Source organism: Salvelinus fontinalis, chromosome 21 (assembly GCF_029448725.1).
Source record: "Salvelinus fontinalis isolate EN_2023a chromosome 21, ASM2944872v1, whole genome shotgun sequence".
In the NCBI taxonomy this organism is placed as follows: Eukaryota; Metazoa; Chordata; class Actinopteri; order Salmoniformes; family Salmonidae; genus Salvelinus; species Salvelinus fontinalis.
The window spans coordinates 43,303,079-43,326,137 of record NC_074685.1 but is presented as its reverse complement, the minus strand read 5'-3'; the positions used below and the strand labels follow the sequence as shown (position 1 = coordinate 43,326,137).

General features: G+C 42.6%; 1 protein-coding gene across 5 annotated transcripts in view; it reads left to right on the top strand.

The window, feature by feature from the left end:
- LOC129818960 (nuclear receptor subfamily 6 group A member 1-A-like) overlaps positions 1-23,059 on the top strand; it is a 191,625-nt gene that overhangs the window by 142,069 nt on the left and 26,497 nt on the right. The window contains exon 1 of one of the 5 annotated variants that reach the window (XM_055875349.1): positions 7,965-8,721. The exons of the other annotated variants lie outside the window; for them this stretch is intronic. Within the exon in view, the coding sequence (XP_055731324.1) occupies positions 8,706-8,721 (16 nt within the window). The 5' untranslated portion in view covers positions 7,965-8,705. Of the gene's footprint in view, positions 1-7,964; positions 8,722-23,059 lie in introns of those variants that run through there. 5 annotated transcript variants of the gene reach the window in all.

Here is a 23,059-nt window from a genome sequence, read left to right as displayed (position 1 = left end):
TCTCTCTCTCTCTCTCTCTCTCTCTCTCTCTCTGTCTCTCTCTCTCTGTCTGTCTGTCTCTCTCTCTCTCTGTCTCTCTCTCTGTGTCTCTGTGTCTCTGTCTCTCTCAATGTCTCTCTGTCTCTCTCTCTCTGTCTCTTTCAATGTCTGTCTCTGTCTGTCTCTCTCTCTCTCTCTCTCAATGTCTCTCTCTGTCTGTCTCTAGGTCTCTCTCTCTCTCTCTCTCTGTCTCTCTCTCTCTCTGTCTCTCTCTGTCTGTCTCTGTCTCTCTGTCTGTCTCTGTCTGTCTCTCTCTCTGTTTGTCTCTGTTTCTCTCTCTCCGTCTCTCTCTCTCAATGTCTCTCTCTCTCAATGTCTCTGTCTGTCTCTCTGTCTCTCTCTCTGTCTCAGTCTCTCGGTCTCGGTCTCGGTCTCTCTCTCTGTCTCTCTCTCTCTGTCTTTCTCTCTCCGTCTCTCTCTGTCTCTCTCTGTATCAATATTTACAGGTCAAATCTCCATCTGGTAGTTTAGATTTTTCACTGTCAAAGTCCAGGTACAAAACCTCCCTTTTTATAAAAGTTGGCCATGTTGTTATTGTTAAGTTCAGAGGGTCAACATCTATAACGGTGGCTACATGTATAATGGTGGCTGCATCTATAATGGTGGCTACATCTATAATGGTGGCTACATCTATAATGGTGACTACACCTATAATGGTGGCTACATCTATACATCTATAATGGTGGCTACATCTATAATGGTGGCTACATCTATAATGGTGGCTACATTTATAATGGTGACTACACCTATAATGGTGGCTACATCTATACATCTATAATGGTGGCTACATCTATAATGGTGGCTACATCTATACATCTATAATGGTGACTACATCTATTAAGGTGGCTACATCTATACATCTATAATGGTGAATACATCTATAATGGTGGCTACATCTATAATGGTGACTACATCTATAATGGTGACTACATCTATACATCTACATCTATAACGGTGGCAACACCCGCAAGTCACTATATTGGTGACTACACCTATAATGGTGACTACACCTATAATGGTGACTACATCTATAATGGTGGCTACATCTATAATGGTGGCTACATCTATAATGGTGGTTACATCTATACATCTATAATGGTGACTACATCTATAATGGTGACTACATCTATACATCTATACATCTACATCTACATCTATAATGGTGGCTACATCTATAATGGTGACTACATCTATAATGGTGGCTACATCTATAATGGTGGCTACATCTATAATGGTGGCTACATCTATAATGGTGGCTACATCTATAATGGTGGCTACATCTATAATGGTGGCTACATCTATACATCTATAATGGTGACTACATCTATAATGGTGGCTACATCTATACATCTATAATGGTGACTACATCTATAATGGTGGTTACATCTATACATCTATAATGGTGGCTACATCTATAATGGTGACTACATCTATACATCTATACATCTACATCTACATCTATAATGGTGGCTACATCTATAATGGTGGCTACATCTATAATGGTGACTACATCTATAATGGTGGCTACATCTATAATGGTGGCTACATCTATAATGGTGACTACATCTATACATCTACATCTATAATGGTGGCTACATCTATAATGGTGACTACATCTATAATGGTGGCTACATCTATAATGGTGGCTACATCTATAATGGTGGCTACATCTATAATGGTGGCTACATCTATAATGGTGGCTACATCTATAATGGTGGCTACATCTATAATGGTGGCTACATCTATACATCTATAATGGTGAATACATCTATAATGGTGGCTACATCTATAATGGTGACTACATCTATAATGGTGACTACATCTATACATCTATACATCTACTTCTACATCTATAATGGTGGCTACATCTATAATGGTGACTACATCTATAATGGTGACTACATCTATACATCTATACATCTACATCTACATCTATAACGGTGGCAACACCCGCAAGTCACTATATTGGTGACTACACCTATATTGGTGACTACACCTATAATGGTGGCTACATCTATAATGGTGGCTACATCTATAATGGTGGCTACATCTATAATGGTGGCTACATCTATAATGGTGGCTACATCTATAATGGTGGTTACATCTATAATGGTGACTACATCTATACATCTATACATCTACATCTACATCTATAATGGTGGCTACATCTATAATGGTGGCTACATCTATAATGGTGACTACATCTATAATGGTGGCTACATCTATAATGGTGGCTACATCTATAATGGTGGCTACATCTATAATGGTGACTACATCTAATGGTGGCTACATCTATACATCTATAATGGTGACTACATCTATAATGGTGGCTACATCTATACATCTATAATGGTGACTACATCTATAATGGTGGCTACATCTATAATGTTGGCTACATCTATAATGTTGGCTACATCTATACATCTATAATGGTGGCTACATCTATAATGTTGGCTACATCTATACATCTATAATGGTGGCTACATCTATAATGGTGACTACATCTATAACGGTGGCTACATCTATAACGGTGGCTACATCTATAACGGTGGCTACATCTATAACGGTGGCTACATCTATAACGGTGGCTACATCTATAACGGTGGCTACATCTATAACGGTGGCTACATCTATAACGGTGGCTACATCTATAACGGTGGCTACATCTATAACGGTGGCTACATCTATAACGGTGGCTACATCTATAACGGTGGCTACATCTATACATCTATAATGGTGGCTACATCTATAATGGTGGCTACATCTATAATGGTGGCTACATTTATAATGGTGACTACACCTATAATGGTGGCTACATCTATACATCTATAATGGTGGCTACATCTATAATGGTGGCTACATCTATACATCTATAATGGTGACTACATCTATTAAGGTGGCTACATCTATACATCTATAATGGTGAATACATCTATAATGGTGGCTACATCTATAATGGTGACTACATCTATAATGGTGACTACATCTATACATCTACATCTATAACGGTGGCAACACCCGCAAGTCAGTATATTGGTGACTACACCTATAATGGTGACTACATCTATAATGGTGGCTACATCTATAATGGTGGCTACATCTATAATGGTGGTTACATCTATACATCTATAATGGTGACTACATCTATAATGGTGACTACATCTATACATCTACATCTACATCTATAATGGTGGCTACATCTATAATGGTGGCTACATCTATAATGGTGGCTACATCTATAATGGTGGCTACATCTATAATGGTGGCTACATCTATAATGGTGGCTACATCTATAATGGTGGCTACATCTATAATGGTGGCTACATCTATACATCTATAATGGTGACTACATCTATAATGGTGGCTACATCTATACATCTATAATGGTGACTACATCTATAATGGTGGTTACATCTATACATCTATAATGGTGGCTACATCTATAATGGTGACTACATCTATACATCTATACATCTACATCTACATCTATAATGGTGGCTACATCTATAATGGTGGCTACATCTATAATGGTGACTACATCTATAATGGTGGCTACATCTATAATGGTGGCTACATCTATAATGGTGACTACATCTATACATCTATACATCTACATCTACATCTATAATGGTGGCTACATCTATAATGGTGGCTACATCTATAATGGTGACTACATCTATAATTGTGGCTACATCTATAATGGTGGCTACATCTATAATGGTGGCTACATCTATAATGGTGGCTACATCTATAATGGTGGCTACATCTATAATGGTGGCTACATCTATACATCTATAATGGTGAATACATCTATAATGGTGGCTACATCTATAATGGTGACTACATCTATAATGGTGACTACATCTATACATCTATACATCTACTTCTACATCTATAATGGTGGCTACATCTATAATGGTGACTACATCTATAATGGTGACTACATCTATACATCTATACATCTACATCTACATCTATAACGGTGGCAACACCCGCAAGTCACTATATTGGTGACTACACCTATATTGGTGACTACACCTATAATGGTGACTACACCTATAATGGTGGCTACATCTATAATGGTGGCTACATCTATAATGGTGGCTACATCTATAATGGTGGTTACATCTATAATGGTGACTACATCTATAATGGTGACTACATCTATAATGGTGACTACATCTATACATCTATACATCTACATCTACATCTATAATGGTGGCTACATCTATAATGGTGGCTACATCTATAATGGTGACTACATCTATAATGGTGGCTACATCTATAATGGTGGCTACATCTATAATGGTGGCTACATCTATAATGGTGACTACATCTATAATGGTGGCTACATCTATACATCTATAATGGTGACTACATCTATAATGGTGGCTACATCTATACATCTATAATGGTGACTACATCTATAATGGTGGCTACATCTATAATGTTGGCTACATCTATAATGTTGGCTACATCTATACATCTAACATGGTGGCTACATCTATAATGTTGGCTACATCTATACATCTATAATGGTGGCTACATCTATAATGGTGACTACATCTATAACGGTGGCTACATCTATAACGGTGGCTACATCTATAACGGTGGCTACATCTATAACGGTGGCTACATCTATAACGGTGGCTACATCTATAACGGTGGCTACATCTATAACGGTGGCTACATCTATAACGGTGGCTACATCTATAACGGTGGCTACATCTATAACGGTGGCAACATCTATAACGGTGGCTACATCTATAACGGTGGCTACATCTATAACGGTGGCTACATCTAAAACGGTGGCTACATCTATAATGGTGGCTACATCTATAATGGTGGCTACATCTATAATGGTGGCTACATCTATAATGGTGACTACATCTATAATGGTGGCTACATCTATAATGGTGGCTACACCTATAATGGTGACTACACCTATAATGGTGGCAACACCCGCAAGTCACTATAATGGTGACTTAATCTAAAATGGTGGCTACATCTATAACGGTGGCAACACCCGCAAGTCACTATAATGGTGACTAAATCTATAATGGTGGCTACATCTATAATGGTGGCTACATCTATAATGTTGGCTACATCTATAATGGTGGCAACACCCGCAAGTCACTATAATGGTGACTAAATCTATAATGGTGGCTACATCTATAATGGTGGCTACATCTATAATGGTGGCTACATCTATAATGGTGGCTACATCTATAATGGTGGCTACATCTATAATGGTGGCTACATCTATAACGGTGGCAACACCCGCAAGTCACTATAATGGTGACTAAATCTATAATGGTGGCTACACCTATAATGGTGGCTACATCTATAATGGTGGCTACATCTATAATGCTGGCTATTTGGTTTGTCTGTTTGACTAAACGTGTCCCTTTTTTTGAGGGACGGAACACTCACATTAGGACAATCCCTGGTATTATCCCTTCACTATCACTTTCAAGGTCACCATTCTGAATGGCAGGTCAGGTTGTTTGTCATTGTTGGCTGGGGTGAGGCGGTCACTCGGGGTCAAGTGTGGCCTGTGGGGCATTGGCGTTGTTTCATCCGTGACAGTGAAGCAGGCTAGCTAGCGAAGCATTCCTGGGGGTTCTAGGAGGAAGAGATGACCCTCCGTCGACCTACCAAACCAGCCCTGGGCCCTGTTTGATAAAAACACACCCTTCCTTCCTCCCATTCCTTAATCTAACACAACAGTTCTTCTATCATATAGTTTCACCAAGCCAGCCATGTCAAATCAGGTATTTCTTCAAGGAAGGGAGGAAGGATGCATTCTCATAGTATTCAAACAGGGCCCAAGCCTTTGCACTGGTCAAAGAAGAGGCTAAATTAATGAAAATGAGACACTTCCTATGAATACACTGTTCATAATGCATTATAAGGACATTTAAACTGCCTTTTGAGCTAGGCAAAATGCATTATTAGAGCTTATGTCGTGCATTATAATGCATTATGAAGAGAGTATGCATAACCAATTAAAACAAATGAGCTTTAGTGGGGTAAAGGGAGTAAATATCACAAATGTGTTGAATAGACCGACAGAATATGCACAAAGGTTGTTATAAATGTCACTCAGAATCATAAAGGAATGGAACATAGTAGAAATGTCTCCTTGATGCAGGGTAAATTGCAGTTTTTTTTACACTGCTATTCATCCAATAGTTTTCTTTCCCTAAACCTTTTCACTGGGCTTATAGAAATCTGATTTGACTGTTAAGGGTGAATGTTGTGGAGGGAAAGCCAATGCAATGACTCTTGTTTGTTAACGAGATGCCTCGGCTAACGAGACTCTCCCCCTTGTTAATCTGTTACCGCTGCAACATATGGTGGGGGTCGTCATTGGAGTTTGTGATTAATTAAATATGAGTTAATTAAGGTCAGGCGGTTCTCCAGTACGACAACACAGAGCACCCGCGCTAAGCTGGCCTCCCACCGAGGGTTCGCCGCCGCAGAGACACACACACACACACTATACCGCTCCCCATAATGAATCCATAAAGGCACACACGCACATACAAAGGGACAATAGTAATCTTCAAACTCATTTGGTCCTTGGTTTTATAACAAAGGAGGGGGATTGGAATCCTTCAGAAATCAATCAATCAGATACTTTTAGTGGGGCATAATGGTGCTGTGTACTGTGTGTGGCTTTTGACATACTGCCACCACCACTGCAAAACATATTTGAATTATAACCATCGACTCACATTTACATTTTAGTCATTTAGCAGATGCTCTTATCCAGAGCGACTTACAGGAGCAATTAGGGTTAAGTGCCTTGCTCAAGAGCACATCGACAGATTTTTCACCTAGTCGGCTCAGGGATTGGAACCTTTGGGTTACTGGACCAACGCTCCTAACCGCTAGGCCCCCTGCCGCCCAAAACTCGTTGACGACTGTCAAAAAGATTACCATTGTTTGATTTTGTGACATGTCCATTAGTCTTTATGTTTAACATGAAGAACTTTGGTGGGTTGAATGACAACATCTGTAAATTATTGCATTTTTGGCTTTAAATTACATTCTTGGCTTTACATTACATTTTTGGCTTTACATTACATTACATTTTGGGCATAACATTACATTCTTGGCTTAGCAGCCTTCTAAATATCCATAGTACTGTAGTTTGGAGTCATTAACTTACATATTTATGACTAAAGAAATGTTGTGAAAAGGAATCGAACCAAGACTATGCACGTCATGCACAATGGATTATTTCGGGAAATGCAGAAATGCAGAATAAGCGGTTGTCTTTGTCACCAGTGTCACATTCAAAACATTTTAGCCCCTTTCCTTCCCTTTCTTCTTGTTCTCCTCCTGAGCCTCTTTCTCTCTCTCTGCATTTTAATGGAAAGTCTTTCTTTTTCAAGGTTTTAATGTCAAGCACGGTGAAATGCCTTTCTTATCAGTGTGGTTGACTGGTGTATAGAAGTTCAAGACAGTAGGGTTGACAGTAAAGTTGGGCTTTACCTACTGGAGAAGTGTCTCTGTGTGTCTGTGTGTTGATAGTAGTTCAACTCACATTTTATTGGTCACATACACATATTTAGAAGATGTTCTTGCGGGTGTAGTGAAATGCTTGTGTTTCTAGCTCCAGCAGTGCAGTCATATCTAAACGTTACAAGGATAGCTCTTGAATAACACTCTTTGTAGACTTAATTTACGATCTCACCTTGATTGGCCAAATACATTGGCAGGTTTAGTTGATATGTGTTTAGCCGTCATTAAACTTAATTAAAAAGCTATTTACACATCATTGGATGTTGATCATTGTGTGTTCGCTAATGACTCAATGTGTTGATTGTTGGTCTCTAGTTTGGCCTAAAGCACTCACACGCACACATTTCCAAGCCCCCTTCTGAAGTTAAAAAGTAGAGTGTGGGAGGAGGAACGGGGGAGGGGAGAAGGGAATTTGGGTGAAGGTGGGGCATTGTTCTAGAGAAAATAGGGTTATCAATACCACTCAGATAACCAACTCCCCTCCTCTCTCTCTCTCAATTCAGTTCAAGGGCTTTATTGGCATGGGAAACATATGTTAACATTGCCAAAGCAAGTGAAGTAGATAATAACCAAAAGTGAAATAAACAATAAAAACTCTCTCTCGCACACACACACTCACACACACACACACACACACACACACTCACACTCACACTCACACTCACACTCACACTCGCACACCACACCCCTCCTCAAAATAAATGCTGGAGTTTTGACCCAAGCCGTGACCCACTAGGGTCCACTAGGTCACATGACTAACTGGCCTGTAAACCTCCCCCACCACTCCCAACCCCACCCCCTCCTCCTTTCGGGGGCCGGCCTAGCTGCCGAGGCCAGGGGTGAGAAAGCCACAGAGACCTCAGAGAACTGATCAGAGAAGGACTGAGAGAGAGGGAAGGAGCAAGACACAAAAAGAGAAAGCAAACAGAAAGAAATCGAGAGAGAGGAACAGAGAGAGAGGGATATAGAGAGGGTAAAAGCACCTAGAGGAGTCATGAAGCCGAATCTGCCATGGAGGATGCAGTATCAACAGTGATATAGTGGCTTTATATATATTTCAAATATATTTTATACGGTGCTACCAGTGTGGATGGTGGCCAGGAGACTCACTGGCAGACTAGGACCAGTATGAAATGGATACATGGGAAGGTATGGGTGTGTGTTGTGTGTGTGTGCGTGTATATGCATGTGTCTGTGTGTGTAGAGGGAGGGGGTAGATGTGTTGCTCTTAAGGAGATTGAGTCTACAGGACATTAAACAGTAATGATTTAGCTTGTTTTGTGTTTGTATCTGATACCATTGACGATTTTATCATGGCTTTCAGTGAACTTCGATCTGGTATTAGAGAATGGGCCTATAGTTGTCTGTAGGAAAAATGTGTTTCTTGTGAACTGTAGATTTGAACCAAATGCTTGGATTTAGATTTTTAGGATGGTCAGTCATTCCATTTTCTTAATCAAATTTGGAAATATAATGTAAAACTGTTGTTGTGGTAAGAGGATTTGTTAGAATTCTGTCAACATTCCGGTAGCTTCCGCAGTAGCATTACCTTATCCGTGCGACAGTATGTCAGGATAAGAAAAGCCCCTTAGTGATGACTGTCAAAAGATTTGCAACTGCTGCTGTGGAGATTTTCTGCTGAGCTAAACAAAAATGTGTGTTTGGGGGGTGGGGCTTGGCACCGTGGAGATAGGAAGATTTTGTGATTGTGTCTATAGTACATTTAACATTGCCGTCATTTAGCAGATGCTCTTATCCACAGCGACTTACAGTAGTGAGTGCATACATTTTCGTACCGGTCCCCCATGGGAATCAAACCGACAACCCTGGTGTTGCAAGCACCATGCTCTACCAACTGAGCCACACAGGACCTGCATTAGCTCATATTAACACACCCATGTATGTCAGACTTTTTTGAGAGCGAGTTTGTGAGAGAGGGAAAGAGAGAGAAGGACGGAAGAATACAGAGAGGGAGCAGTTTATTTGCGGCCTGTGTCTGTGCAGCCCATCTGGAAAAGGTTTTTGTGCAGGCAACACAGGCAGTGTTTACGTGGTGCTACCGTGTGTGTGTGTGTGTGTGTGTGTGTGTGTGTGTGTGTGTGTGTGTACGGGGGTAGCCCGGGGTCATCCTGGCTCCACAGAGCCCTGTAAAATCCCCCGGGCCTTATTGAGGGACTCACAGCTGGGCCAACCTCTCAGTGCCCTCTCCTCAGAATACAGTCTTTCCCCTGTTACACCATATTTGACCCCATGTTTTACCCCTGCTCAGTTGGTAGAGCATGCAGCTTGAAATGACAGGATAGTGGGTTGGTTTTCCTGGGACCACCCATACGTTAATAATATATCACACATGACTGGAATTCGCTTTGGATAAAAGTGTCTGCTAAAAGGCATATATTATCAGGAGGAAATCACAAGGTCTTTCCTGTACATGGTAGACTTGCAAAAGTCTCCCTGATCAATGCCCTGATTTTAATTTTATCTGGAGAAGAGTGTCCGCTAAATGACTTCAATGTAAAAGCATAGAAGGACATCATGGATAGAAAATGGTAGCTCACCCATGCGTTGCAGGCAGTTGTGGGGATCCTTCTTAGACCAGTGTTGGTCGAGCTTGTTGTGTAGTATTTTCTGCTATAATATCTGCTGTATATTCCCTGTACCTTTCTTATTGTGTTGTAAGCACGCATGAGCTTATGGATAAGTGAATGACTAGTTTATATTCCTTATTTTTCTCCCTCTTCATCTGGCTGTCTCTTTCTGATGCACAGCTTCGACTTAAGTACTTCCTCTGCAAAGCACTTTGAAACAACGGCTAATTTAAAAATGTCTTTGCGCGTACATTTGATTGATTGATTTAATTGATTGATCTCTCTTTCCTCATGAAATACAATAATAATCTATCTCAAAGGAGTCGTATATCAGAATGGATTTGTTATGACAATCTGTTTCCATCGTTGTGTGTTTTAGGAGAGGGCCTCAGTGGCAGTAGTCTATGGAAGCTTGGTGGTGTTCATTTTCTGATGCAGAGAGCAATCAGTAACATGTTTTGGATTGGTTAAGTGGGTTGTTAGCATGTCACCATTTTGTTTCTGCCTAATGGTTACGTCTCTGACTGATAGATAGTGCTTGGTTACATTTATTTCTCCGTCAATCCTTCCATCCATCCGTCCGTCCATCCATCCTTCTATCCATCCATTCTTTAATTCACTCCCACACATTATCATAATCTCTTGACTCTTGTCCTACCAAAGTGAAGCTCATTGCCTCCCATGCCTCTCTATCTGTTACAATCCCATCTTGTAGGTTCCTTCCTGACAGGGGCTAGCGTTTACAGGAGCTCCCCGTCCCAGGGCTATTTAAAACAGAGAGTGAATGTGAGCAAAACTAACAACCATGGTGAGGTTGCCATAAGAATAGATTGTAGATTATAATTCCCATGGGCATTGTGAAGTATTCCTTCTGATATCTCCCTCTCATTCCTTTTTTTTTATCTCTCTTTCGGTCTTTCTCTGCTACTTTCTCTGCCTTTCTCTTTCTCTTTCTCTTCCTTTCTATTTCTATCTCTCTCCATTACTATCTCTTTCTGTCTTTCTCCTCTGTAGAGTACCTTTCTCCCAGCAGCTTGCCAATGCGAGAGCTGCTTTTGTCAATGTGGGTAGGAGGGTTAATACAATGTAGTCTTTCATCTTAATCTTTTCTCTGCTGGGTATGGGAAGGTGCTGGGCTGGCTGACTCGGCAGTGTGTAAAGGGTTTTTTCTTTTGGAATTGGGGGGGGGGGGGGGGGTAATTAGGATTATGTGAAGATCAATAGCAGGGGTGGGGGCGAGGGTGAGGTATATGGAGAGTTCAGATTTCTAAATGTAGGCTCTAGTAAAATGTGATGTATTAGTGTAGGGTTAGCAGTTGGGGAGGTATTATTTTGGTTTAGCAACCAGCGTGTTTGTGTGTGTGGACAAAACTGTAGACCCAAGCTGATGAACCAACACACACAAGCACACACAGACACACACACACAACCTCCCCCGACCACCAACACCCAACCTTCTTCACACAGAGAGCATCTGTCAACATGACAAAACAAAGGACTTGTTTTTTAGAAGAACTCCTCACTCATCAATGTAGCCTATTGAACAGACAGTAGCACGAATATCAATGAATCATCCCATTGTCTTTGGCCATTGAGAACCAATGAAGCAGTATCCTTCATGCTACTGATAGAACTGTAAAAAACCTTGATCCTGGTGAACGCCTGATTTGACTCACACCTGCTTTGGCATAATCAGTCATAGTATTCTACTTTGGATTGAATCGACTAAGTATTAAGCAAATGGTTGGGCTAACATTAAGAGGAAAGCATAATTATTAACGTTATTGGAACCTTTATCCCGGTGAGCTCTTGCTTTGGCGTAATCAATCAAACAATAGTCTAGTCTTCTACTTTGTGTTTTAAAGCATTAACCAAATGGTTGGGCTAACGTTTGGAGGAAAACCTGGGACTCGGAGTGAGACATGTTCCCTTATCTCCTGTTGTTTCCTCAAGGACACACTGTCGAGGGAAATTCAATCATATTTTGGAATGTGGAATTTTCCTATTTTCTCAGAGGGAAACGGATGAGTTTGTGCGTGTGCGTGTGTGTGTGCGTGCGTGTGTGTGTGCGTGTGTGATAGGTGCTGTTTCCTTTCCTGCTGGAGAGCAATTGATCATCGATAAAAGAAGGGAGGATTCTAGAGGAGATAGGAAAGAAAAAATTGGCAACATACAAGAGTGACAATCAGTACTGACAAGATATTGAATTGTCACATTTACACATTTAGTGCGTAGTACACTTGGAACTTGTACATTCTGGTGTGTGCACTCCCACATGAGGAAGTCTTAACGCTTAAGGGCCCTACACACCCTAGGCAAAACAGAGCGACAGATGTACGGTTTGTTCCAAAATTTGAGCCGCACAAAACTACATAGAACTACTGTAAGCCGAAAACAACGCTCCATTGCTGAGTTTGAGTAAAGTGTGTAGTGGCCTTTACTGAGCGCTAACATGACTGTTTTTAAACACCTTTTTCATTATATTATTATTATTTATTTTTGGGATTGAGTGCAATTTCAGAAGGGAAAATGAAAGAATCTTCTGATGCTTTCGTAGAAACATGACTCGACTTCGGGAAATACAAAACATAGGTATAATTCTGAGATGCATATTTCCTCTGAGCACCATTATTCTATGAAGTTGCATCTGCAGTACCAGTCAAAAGTTGGGACACACCTACTCATTCAAGGGTTTTTATTTATTTTTACTATTTTCTACATTGTAGAATATTAGTGAACACATAGAAATTATGACATAACACATATGGAATCATGTAGTAAACAAAAAAAGAGTTAAACAAATCAAAATATATTTTATATTCGAGATTCTTCAAAGTAGCCACCCTTTGCCTTGATGACAGCTTTGCACCCTCTTGACATTCTCTCAACCAGCTTCATGAGGTACTTTTTTATGATTTGTTTAACACTTTTTTGGTTACTACATGATTTCATATGTGTCTTCACTATTATTGTACAATGTCAAAAATAGTTTAAAAAAACAAAAAAAAACTTGAAAGATTAGGTGTTCTAAAACTTTTGACTGGTACTGTATGCCTAGATGGTAGACACATCTGTATTGATCAAAACATATCTTTATTCACACACACATCTGTATTGATCAAAACATATCTTTATTCACACACACATCTGCATTGATCAAAACATATCTTTATTCACACAGACACATCTGTATTGATCAAAACATATCTTTATTCACACAGACACATCTGTATTGATCAAAACATATCTTTATTCACACAGACACATCTGTATTGATCAAAACATATCTTTATTCACACAGACACATCTGTATTGATCAAAACATATCTTTATTCACACAGACACATCTGTATTGATCAAAACATATCTTTATTCACACAGACACATCTGTATTGATCAAAACATATCTTTATTCACACAGACACATCTGTATTGATCAAAACATATCTTTATTCACACAGACACATCTGTATTGATCAAAACATATCTTTATTCACACACACATCTGTATTGATCAAAACAAATCTTTATTCACACAGACACATCTGTATTGATCAAAACATATCTTTATTCACACAGACACATCTGTATTGATCAAAACATATCTTTATTCACACAGACACATCTGTATTGATCAAAACATATCTTTATTCACACAGACACATCTGTATTGATCAAAACATATCTTTATTCACACAGACACATCTGTATTGATCAAAACATATCTTTATTCACACAGACACATCTGTATTGATCAAAACATATCTTTATTCACACACACATCTGTATTGATCAAAACAAATCTTTATTCACACAGACACATCTGTATTGATCAAAACAAATCTTTATTCACACAGACACATCTGTATTGATCAAAACAAATCTTTATTCACACAGACACATCTGTATTGATCAAAACATATCTTTATTCACACAGACACATCTGCATTGATCAAAACATATCTTTATTCACACACACATCTGTATTGATCAAAACATATCTTTATTCACACAGACACATCTGCATTGATCAAAACATATCTTTATTCACACAGACACATCTGTATTGATCAAAACATATCTTTATTCACACAGACACATCTAATGAACACATTTGCAGCTGACCTATTGCTAATGACGTCAGGCTACAAGGACACACTTGGGATAATGTCTTAAGATCTGGGCTCTGTGGTCTTCCCAGGGGGTCCTGGGGGGGGGGGGGTCTTCTCCAGTATGGGAGGGGGTCTTTGTTTCAGTGTGAGCTGAGAGCCAGGAGTACACCAGAGAGGATTACAGAGAGAGAAGATCGAGGGAAGAAAGAAAGACGGGCAGGACATTGGGTACTCTGATGTAGGAGGAAGTTAAAATACCTATACAATGGTACCGTTTAATTACAGTATAAGCAAAAATAGTTAATTATGCATTGTGCACAGATTTTGTGTAATCAGTAATCGCACCTTATTTCTTTCAATTCACAAGAAATGTATAAACAAACTGAAATTAGTTATAGGAATGTCTTAAATCGGCTTATATGTTTCACGATATCCAATCACTACTCATATTGACGATGCGCAAGGCACTTATAGCCAATGAGCTTTGATGTATTGATTCATTGGTTGAACTGGCACAGTGTAGTATTGTTATAGTTCCCCTCATCTGTTTCTATGAAAACAATCCCTTTACAAGGGTGAGACTTTTTCACAAACCAGAAAGAGAAAATAAAATGGAGGAGAGAGAGAAAGACAGCGAGTGAGAGAGGGGCTGTGTTTTTTAAGAGGAACCTGTCCCATTGAGTCCCCCTTTAAAATGCCTGAGTTACATTTCCTGATTGCTTTAAAGTTTGGAATGGCACCGGGGCTGACCTCGGCGGAAAACAATGTGGCCTTTAACGGAGCTCAAGGGGAGGGGTTGGGGGGTAACCGTAAAACGACCATGGAGTTCAAGATGAGGTTGAGTGCTGGCCAGGGCATTGTGATCTCTTCTCACACCTCAGTGAAGTGATTTAACACAGCTGACCTCGCGGTGGCCCCACCAACAGACCCCACAAACACACACACACTGATGCTCTCACACACGCACAGTCAAATTGAAGACAAAAAAGTAGAGCACAACGCAACGTCCCGCAACTTCCCGCCACATCATACTTCACATCACATCATACTTCACATCATACTTCACATCATACTTCACATCACATCATACTTCACATCACATCATACTTCACATCACAACATACTTCACATCACAGCATACTTCACATCATACTTCACATCACAACATACTTCACATCACATCATACTTCACATCATACTTCACATCACATCATACTTCACATCATACTTCACATCACATCATACTTCACATCACATCATACTTCACATCACAACATACTTCACATCATACTTCACATCACAACATACTTCACCTCATACTTCACATCACAACATACTTCACATCATACTTCACATCACATCATACTTCACATCATACTTCACATCACAACCTCTTTTTGAGTGGCTGTGAATTGTGAGGACGTAAACTAAAAGCTTGGCATCAGTGGAATGTGAACCATGCCATCAAAGCAGCCAGTCAGGCCATGTGTTCGGGCAGTAACGAGTAACAATCAATGACGGGAGCTGTTTAGAAGCCACCAAGCAGACATCTTAGGGTTTATACACATCATTGATCACAACCAATGATGTACAGTGCATTCAGACCCATTGACTTTTTACACATTTTGTTAAGTTACAGCCTTATTCTAAAATGGATTGAATAAATATCAATTCATATCAATCTACACACAATACACCATAATGACAAAGCGAAAACAGGTTTTAGAAATGTTTGTTTTTTAATACATTTGCAGAAAAACCTTATTAACATAAGTGTTCAGACCCTTTGCTATGAGACTTGAAATTGAGCTTAGTTGTATCCTGTTTCCATTGATCATCCTTGAGATGTTTCTACAACTTGATTGGAGTCCACCTGTGGTAAATTCAGTTGATTGGACATGATTTGGAAAGGCACACACCTGTCTATACAAGTTGACAGTGCATGTTAGTGCAAAAACCAAGCCATGAGGTTGAAGGAATTGTGCGTAGAGCTCCGAGACAGGATTATGTCAAGGCACAGATCTGGGTAAGGGTACCAAAACATTTCTGCAGCATTGAAGGTCTCCAAGAACACAGTGGCCTCCATCATTCTTAAATGGAAGGCATTTGGAACCACAAGACTCTTCCTAGAGCTGGCCACCCGACCAAACTGAGCAATCGGGGGAGAAGGGCCTTGGTCAGGGAGATGGCCAAGAACCTGATGGTCACTCTGACAGAGCTCCAGAGTTCCTCTGTGGAGATGTGAGAACCTTCCAGAAGGACAGCCATCTCTGCAGCACTCCACCAATCAAGCCTTTTATGGTAGAGTGGCCAGCTGGAAGCCACTCTGCAGTAAAAGGCAAATGACAGCCCTCTTGGGACTCTCAGACCTTGAGAAACAAGATTCTCTGGTCTGATGAAACCAAGATTGAACTCTTTGGCCTGAATGCCAAGCGTCACGTATGGAGGAAACCTGGCACCAACCCTACGGTGAAGCATGATGGTGGCAGCATCATGCTGTGGGGATGTTTTTCAGCGGCAGCAACTGGGAGACTAGTCAGGATCGAGGGAAAGATGAACGGAGAAAAGTACAGAGAGATCCTTGATGAAAACCTGCTCCAAAGCGCTCAGGACCTCAGACTGGGGTGAAGGTTCACGTTCCAACAGGACAACGACCCTAAGCACACAGCCAAGACAATGCATGAGTGGCTTTGGAACAAGTCTCTGAATGTCCTTGTGTTGCCCAGCCAGAGCCCCGACTTGAACCCGATCAAACATCTCTGGAGAGACCTGAAAATAGCTGTGCAGCGACGCTCCCCATCCAACCTGACAGAGCTTGAGAAGTTCTGCAGAGAAAAATGGGAGAAACTCCAAGCTTGTGTGCCAAGCTTGTAGCGTCATACCCAAGACTCAAGGCTGTAATCGCTGCCAAAGGTGCTTCAACAAAATACTGGGTAAAGGGTCTGAATACTTATGTAAATGTATATTTCCGTGTTTTATTTTTAATACATTTGCAAACATTTCTAAAAACTAGATTGATTGACGAGGTGGGGGAAACAATTTAATCCATTTTAGAATAAGGCTGTAACGTAACAAAATGTGGAATAAGTCAAGGGGTCTGAATACTTTACAAATGCACTGTGTATATATATAACCCTGGATTGCTTATGCTATGTATTGGCCATTGAGAGGCTTTGAAGCTACCGGTCGGCCATATTGGCACTCCTCAGAAAATAGTCCTCCATAAGAATTCATGGAATTCTACAGTATTTCATTTAAATGTTTCAAAGACAAAAATCAGTTTTTAAGTATTTTTTTCTTTTAGTGGGTACAGTAACATTAGTACTTTCCAAAAATGATACTTTAAGGAAAATGTTGTAGTCTTTTTACATGTTTGATTTTTAAATTTAGCTTACAAACTATAATTTTAAAGTATGCATTAACGTCTCTGTAATAGAATAAACGTGGCAAAAAGAAATGTAGACATTAATACACGCATTTCTATAATATTTTTGGGACATTTTAGAAATAGCCTACAAGTCAATTGGCACCTCTTTGTCAAAATGGAAAGACATTTACTTAATGTCAAAAGATTAAGAAAGTCAGACAATTTCAAATCAAATCAAATCATTTTATTGGTCACATACACATATTTAGCAGATGTGTAGCGAAAGCGAAATGCTTGTGTTTCTGGCTCCAACCGTGCAGTAGTATCTAACAATTCACAACAATAAACACAAATATAAAAGTAAAAGAATGGAATTGAGAAATATATGAATATTAAATTGAGCAATGTCGGAGTGGCATTGACTAAAATACAGTAGTATAGAATACAGTATATATATACACTGCTCAAAAAAATAAAGGGAACACTAAAATAACACATCCTAGATCTGCGTAACGGCTTGTGCTCTCCTCATCCTCGGACGAGGTGAGGAGAGAAGGATCTTCAGACCAATACGCAGCATTTGGGAAATAAGCCATCTTTATTATAAATGCGATGGCAACACGAAACGAAACAAAACACTTTCCAAACTACAAAACAAGAAAACGACGTTGACGAAAACCTGAACATAAACTTACATAACTAAACATAAACTTACGTACAGGAAACAGACGACATCGAAACGAAACGAAACAAACAAACGCTACAGTCCCATGTGGTACGAACATACATACAGACACAGGAGACAATCACCCACAAACAAACAGTGAGAATGCCCTACCTAAATATGACTCTTGATTAGAGGAAAACGCAAACCACCTGCCTCTAATCAAGAGCCATACCAGGCAAACCAAAACCAACATAGAAACAGAAAACATAGAATGCCCACCCAACCTCACGTCCTGACCAACTAACACACATAACAACTAACATAAATAGGTCAGGAACGTGACAGTACCCCCCCCACAAGGTGCGAACTCCGGACGCACCAGCACAAGGACTAGGGGAGGGTCTGGGTGGGCATCTAACCACGGTGGTGGCTCAGGCTCCGGGCGCGGTTCCCACCCCACCATAATCCATCCTAGCTTCCTCCCTCCAAAAATGTCCACCCTCTTTTCTCCCCCACAAAATCCTCTTAATAACATACCCAATAAGGACAACACCGGGACAGAGAGATAAATCAATACAGAGGGATAGATAAGAATATAGAGGTAGATAAAGATAGAGAGGGAGATCAGGATAGAGGGGCAACTCCGGACTGAAAGGCAGCTCCGGACAGAGAGACAGCTCTGGACTGATGGGCAGTTCTGGGTATCTAGCCTTTTTAGGCTGAAGGGCAGCTCATGGCTGACTGACGACTCTCGACGCTCATGGCTGGCTGACGGCTCTCGACGCTCATGGCAGGCTGACGGCTCTCGACGCTCATGGCAGGCTGACGGCTCTCGACGCTCATGGCAGGCTGACGGCTCTCGACGCTCATGGCAGGCTGACGGCTCTCGACGCTCATGGCGCTCTGACGGCTCTGGCTGCTCATGGCTCTCTGACGGCTCTGGCTGCTTATGGCTCTCTGACGGCTCTGGCTGCTCATGGCTCTCTGACGGCTCTGGCTGCTCATGGCTCGCTGGCGGCTCTGGCAGATCCTGTCTGGTTGGCGGCTCTGGCAGATCCTGTCTGGTTGGCGGCTCTGGCAGATCCTGTCTGGTTGGCGGCTCTGGCAGATCCTGTCTGGTTGGCGGCTCTGGCAGATCCTGTCTGGTTGGCGGCTCTGGCAGATCCTGTCTGGTTGGCGGCTCTGGCAGATCCTGTCTGGTTGGCGGCTCTGGCAGATCCTGTCTGGTTGGCGGCTCTGGCGGATCCTGTCTGGCTGACGGCTCTAGCGGCTCCTGTCTGGCTGACGGCTCTAGCGGCTCCTGTCTGGCGGATGGCTCTGTAGGCTCATGGCAGACGGGCGGCTTTGCAGGCTCATGGCAGACGGGCGGCTTTGCAGGCTCATGGCAGACGGATGGCTCAGACGGCGCTGGGGAGACGGATGGCTCAGATGGCGCTGGGGAGACGGATGGCTCAGATGGCGCTGGGGAGACGGATGGCTCAGATGGCGCTGGGGAGACGGATGGCTCAGATGGCGCTGGGGAGACGGATGGCTCAGATGGCGCTGGGGAGACGGATGGCTCTGGCCGGATACGGTGCACTGTAGACCTGGTGCGTGGTGCCGGAACTGGAGGCACCGTGCTAATGACAAGCACCTTCCTACTAGTGCGGGGAGCAGGGACAGGGCACACTGTACTCTCAAAGCCTACTCTATCCCTGATGCGAGGTACCGGCACTGGTGACACCGGGCTGAGGACAAGCACATCAGGATTAGTAGGGGGAGAAGATACAGTGTGTTCAGGGCTCTGGAGACGCACAGGTGGCTTAGTGCGTGATGCCGGAACTGGAGGCACCGGGCTAGATACACGCACTACAGGGAGAGTGCGTGGAGGAGGAACAGGGCTCAGGATACGCACTGGTAGCCTAGTGCGTAGTGTAGACACTGTAGGTACTAGGCTGGGGCGGGGAGGTGGTGCCGGAAATACCGGACCGTGGAGGCGTACTGGCACTCTTGAGCATTGAGCCTGCCCAACCTTACCTGGTTGAATACTCCCGGTTGCCCGACCAGTGCGGGGAGGTGGAATAACCCGCACCGGGCTATGTAGGCGAACCGGAGAAACCATGCGTAAGGCAGGTGCCATGTATGCCGGCCCGAGGAGACGCACTGGAGACCAGACGCGTTGAGCCGGCCTCATGACACCTGGCTCAATACCCAATCTAGCCCTCCCAGTGCGGGGAGGTGGAATAACCCGCACTGGGCTATGCACTCGTACAGGAGACACCGTGCGCTCTACTGCGTAACACGGCGCCTGCCCGTACTCCCGCTCTCCACGGTGAGCCTGGGAAGTGGGCGCAGGTCTCCTACCTGCCCTTGGCCCACTACCTCCTAGCCCCCCCCCAAGAAATTTTTGGGAATTACTTACGGGCTTTTTCGGCTTCCGTGCCAGACGCGTTCCCTCATAGCTCCGGTTCCTCTCCCCGGTAGCCTCTGCTCTCCTAAGTGCCTCCAGCTGTTCCCATGGGAGGCGATCTCTACCAGCTAGGATCTCCTCCCATGTGTAGACACCTTTTCCATCCAAAACATCGTCCCATGTCCATCTCTCCTTCTTCTCCTGTCCCTTACTCCATTTAGTTTTCCCTAGCCGCTTGGTCTTAGCGTGGTGGGTGATTCTGTAACGGCTTGTGCTCTCCTCATCCTCGGACGAGGTGAGGAGAGAAGGATCTTCAGACCAATACGCAGCATTTGGGAAATAAGCCATCTTTATTATAAATGCGATGGCAACACGAAACGAAACAAAACACTTTCCAAACTACAAAACAAGAAAACGACGTTGACGAAAACCTGAACATAAACTTACATAACTAAACATAAACTTACGTACAGGAAACAGACGACATCGAAACGAAACGAAACAAACAAACGCTACAGTCCCATGTGGTACGAACATACATACAGACACAGGAGACAATCACCCACAAACAAACAGTGAGAATGCCCTACCTAAATATGACTCTTGATTAGAGGAAAACGCAAACCACCTGCCTCTAATCAAGAGCCATACCAGGCAAACCAAAACCAACATAGAAACAGAAAACATAGAATGCCCACCCAACCTCACGTCCTGACCAACTAACACACATAACAACTAACATAAATAGGTCAGGAACGTGACAATCTGAATGAGTGAAATATTCTTATTTAATACTTTTTTCTTTACATAGTTGAATGTGCTGACAACAAAATCACACAAGAATTATCAATGGAAATCAAATTTATCAACCCATGGAGGTCTGGATTTGGAGTCACGCTCAAAATTAAAGTGGAAAATCACACTACAGGCTGATCCAACTTTGATGTAATGGCCTTAAAACAAGTCAAAATGAGGCTCAGTAGTGTGTGTGGCCTCCACGTGCCTGTATGACCTCCCTACAACGCCTGGGCATGCTCCTGATGAGGTGGCGGATGGTCTCCTGAGGGATCTCCTCCCAGACCTGGACTAAAGCATCCGCCAACTCCTGGACAGTCTGTGGTGCAACGTGGCGTTGGTGGATGGAGCGAGACATGATGTCCCAGATGTGCTCAATTGGATTCAGGTCTGGGGAACGGGCGGGCCAGTCCATAGCATCAATGCCTTCCTCTTGCAGGAACTGCTGACATACTCCAGCCACATGAGGTCTAGCATTGTCTTGCATTAGGAGGAACCCAGGGCCAACCGCACCAGCATATGGTCTCACAAGGGGTCTGAGGATCTCATCTCGGTACCTAATGGCAGTCAGGCTACCTCTGGCGAGCACATGGAGGGCGGCCCCCCAAAGAAATGCCATCCCACACCATGACTGACCCACCGACAAACCGGTCATGCTGGAGGATGTTGTAGGCAGCAGAACGTTCTCCACGGCGTCTCCAGACTCTGTCACGTGCTCAGTGTGAACCTGCTTTCATCTGTGAAGAGCACAGGGCGCCAGTGGCGAATTTGCCAATCTTGGTGTTCTCTGGCAAATGCCAAACGTCCTGCACGGTGTTGGGCTGTAAGCACAACCCCCACCTGTGGACGTCGGGCCCTCATACCACCCACATGGAGTCTGTTTCTGACCGTTTGAGCAGACACATGCACATTTGTGGCCTGCTGGAGGTCATTTTGCAGGGCTCTGGCAGTGCTCCTCCTGATCCTCCTTGCACAAAGGCGGGGGTAGCGGTCCGGCTGCTGGGTTGTTGCCCTCCTACGGCCTCCTCCACGTCTCCTGATGTACTGGCCTGTCTCCTGGTAGCGCCTCCATGCTCTGGACACTACGCTGACAGACACAGCAAACCTTTTTGCCACATTGATGTGCCATCCTGGATGAACTGCACTACCTGAGCCACTTGTGTGGGTTGTAGACTCCGTCTCATGCTACCACTAGAGTGAGAGCACCGCCAGCATTCAAAAGTGACCAAAACATCAGCCAGGAAGCATAGGAACTGAGAAGTGGTCTGTGGTCACCACCTGCAGAATCACTCCTTTTTTGGGGGTGTCTTGCTAATTGCCTATAATTTCCACCTTTTGTCTATTCCATTTGCACAACAGCATGTGAAATGTATTGTCAATCAGTGTTGCTTCCTAATTGGACAGTTTGATTTCACAGAAGTGTGATTGACTTGGAGTTACATTGTGTTGTTTAAGTGTTCCCTTTATTTTTTGAGAAGTGTATATATATATATATATGCGATGAGTAAAGCAGTATGTAAACATTATTTAAACATTATTAAAGTGAGTAGTGTTCTATTATTAAAGTGG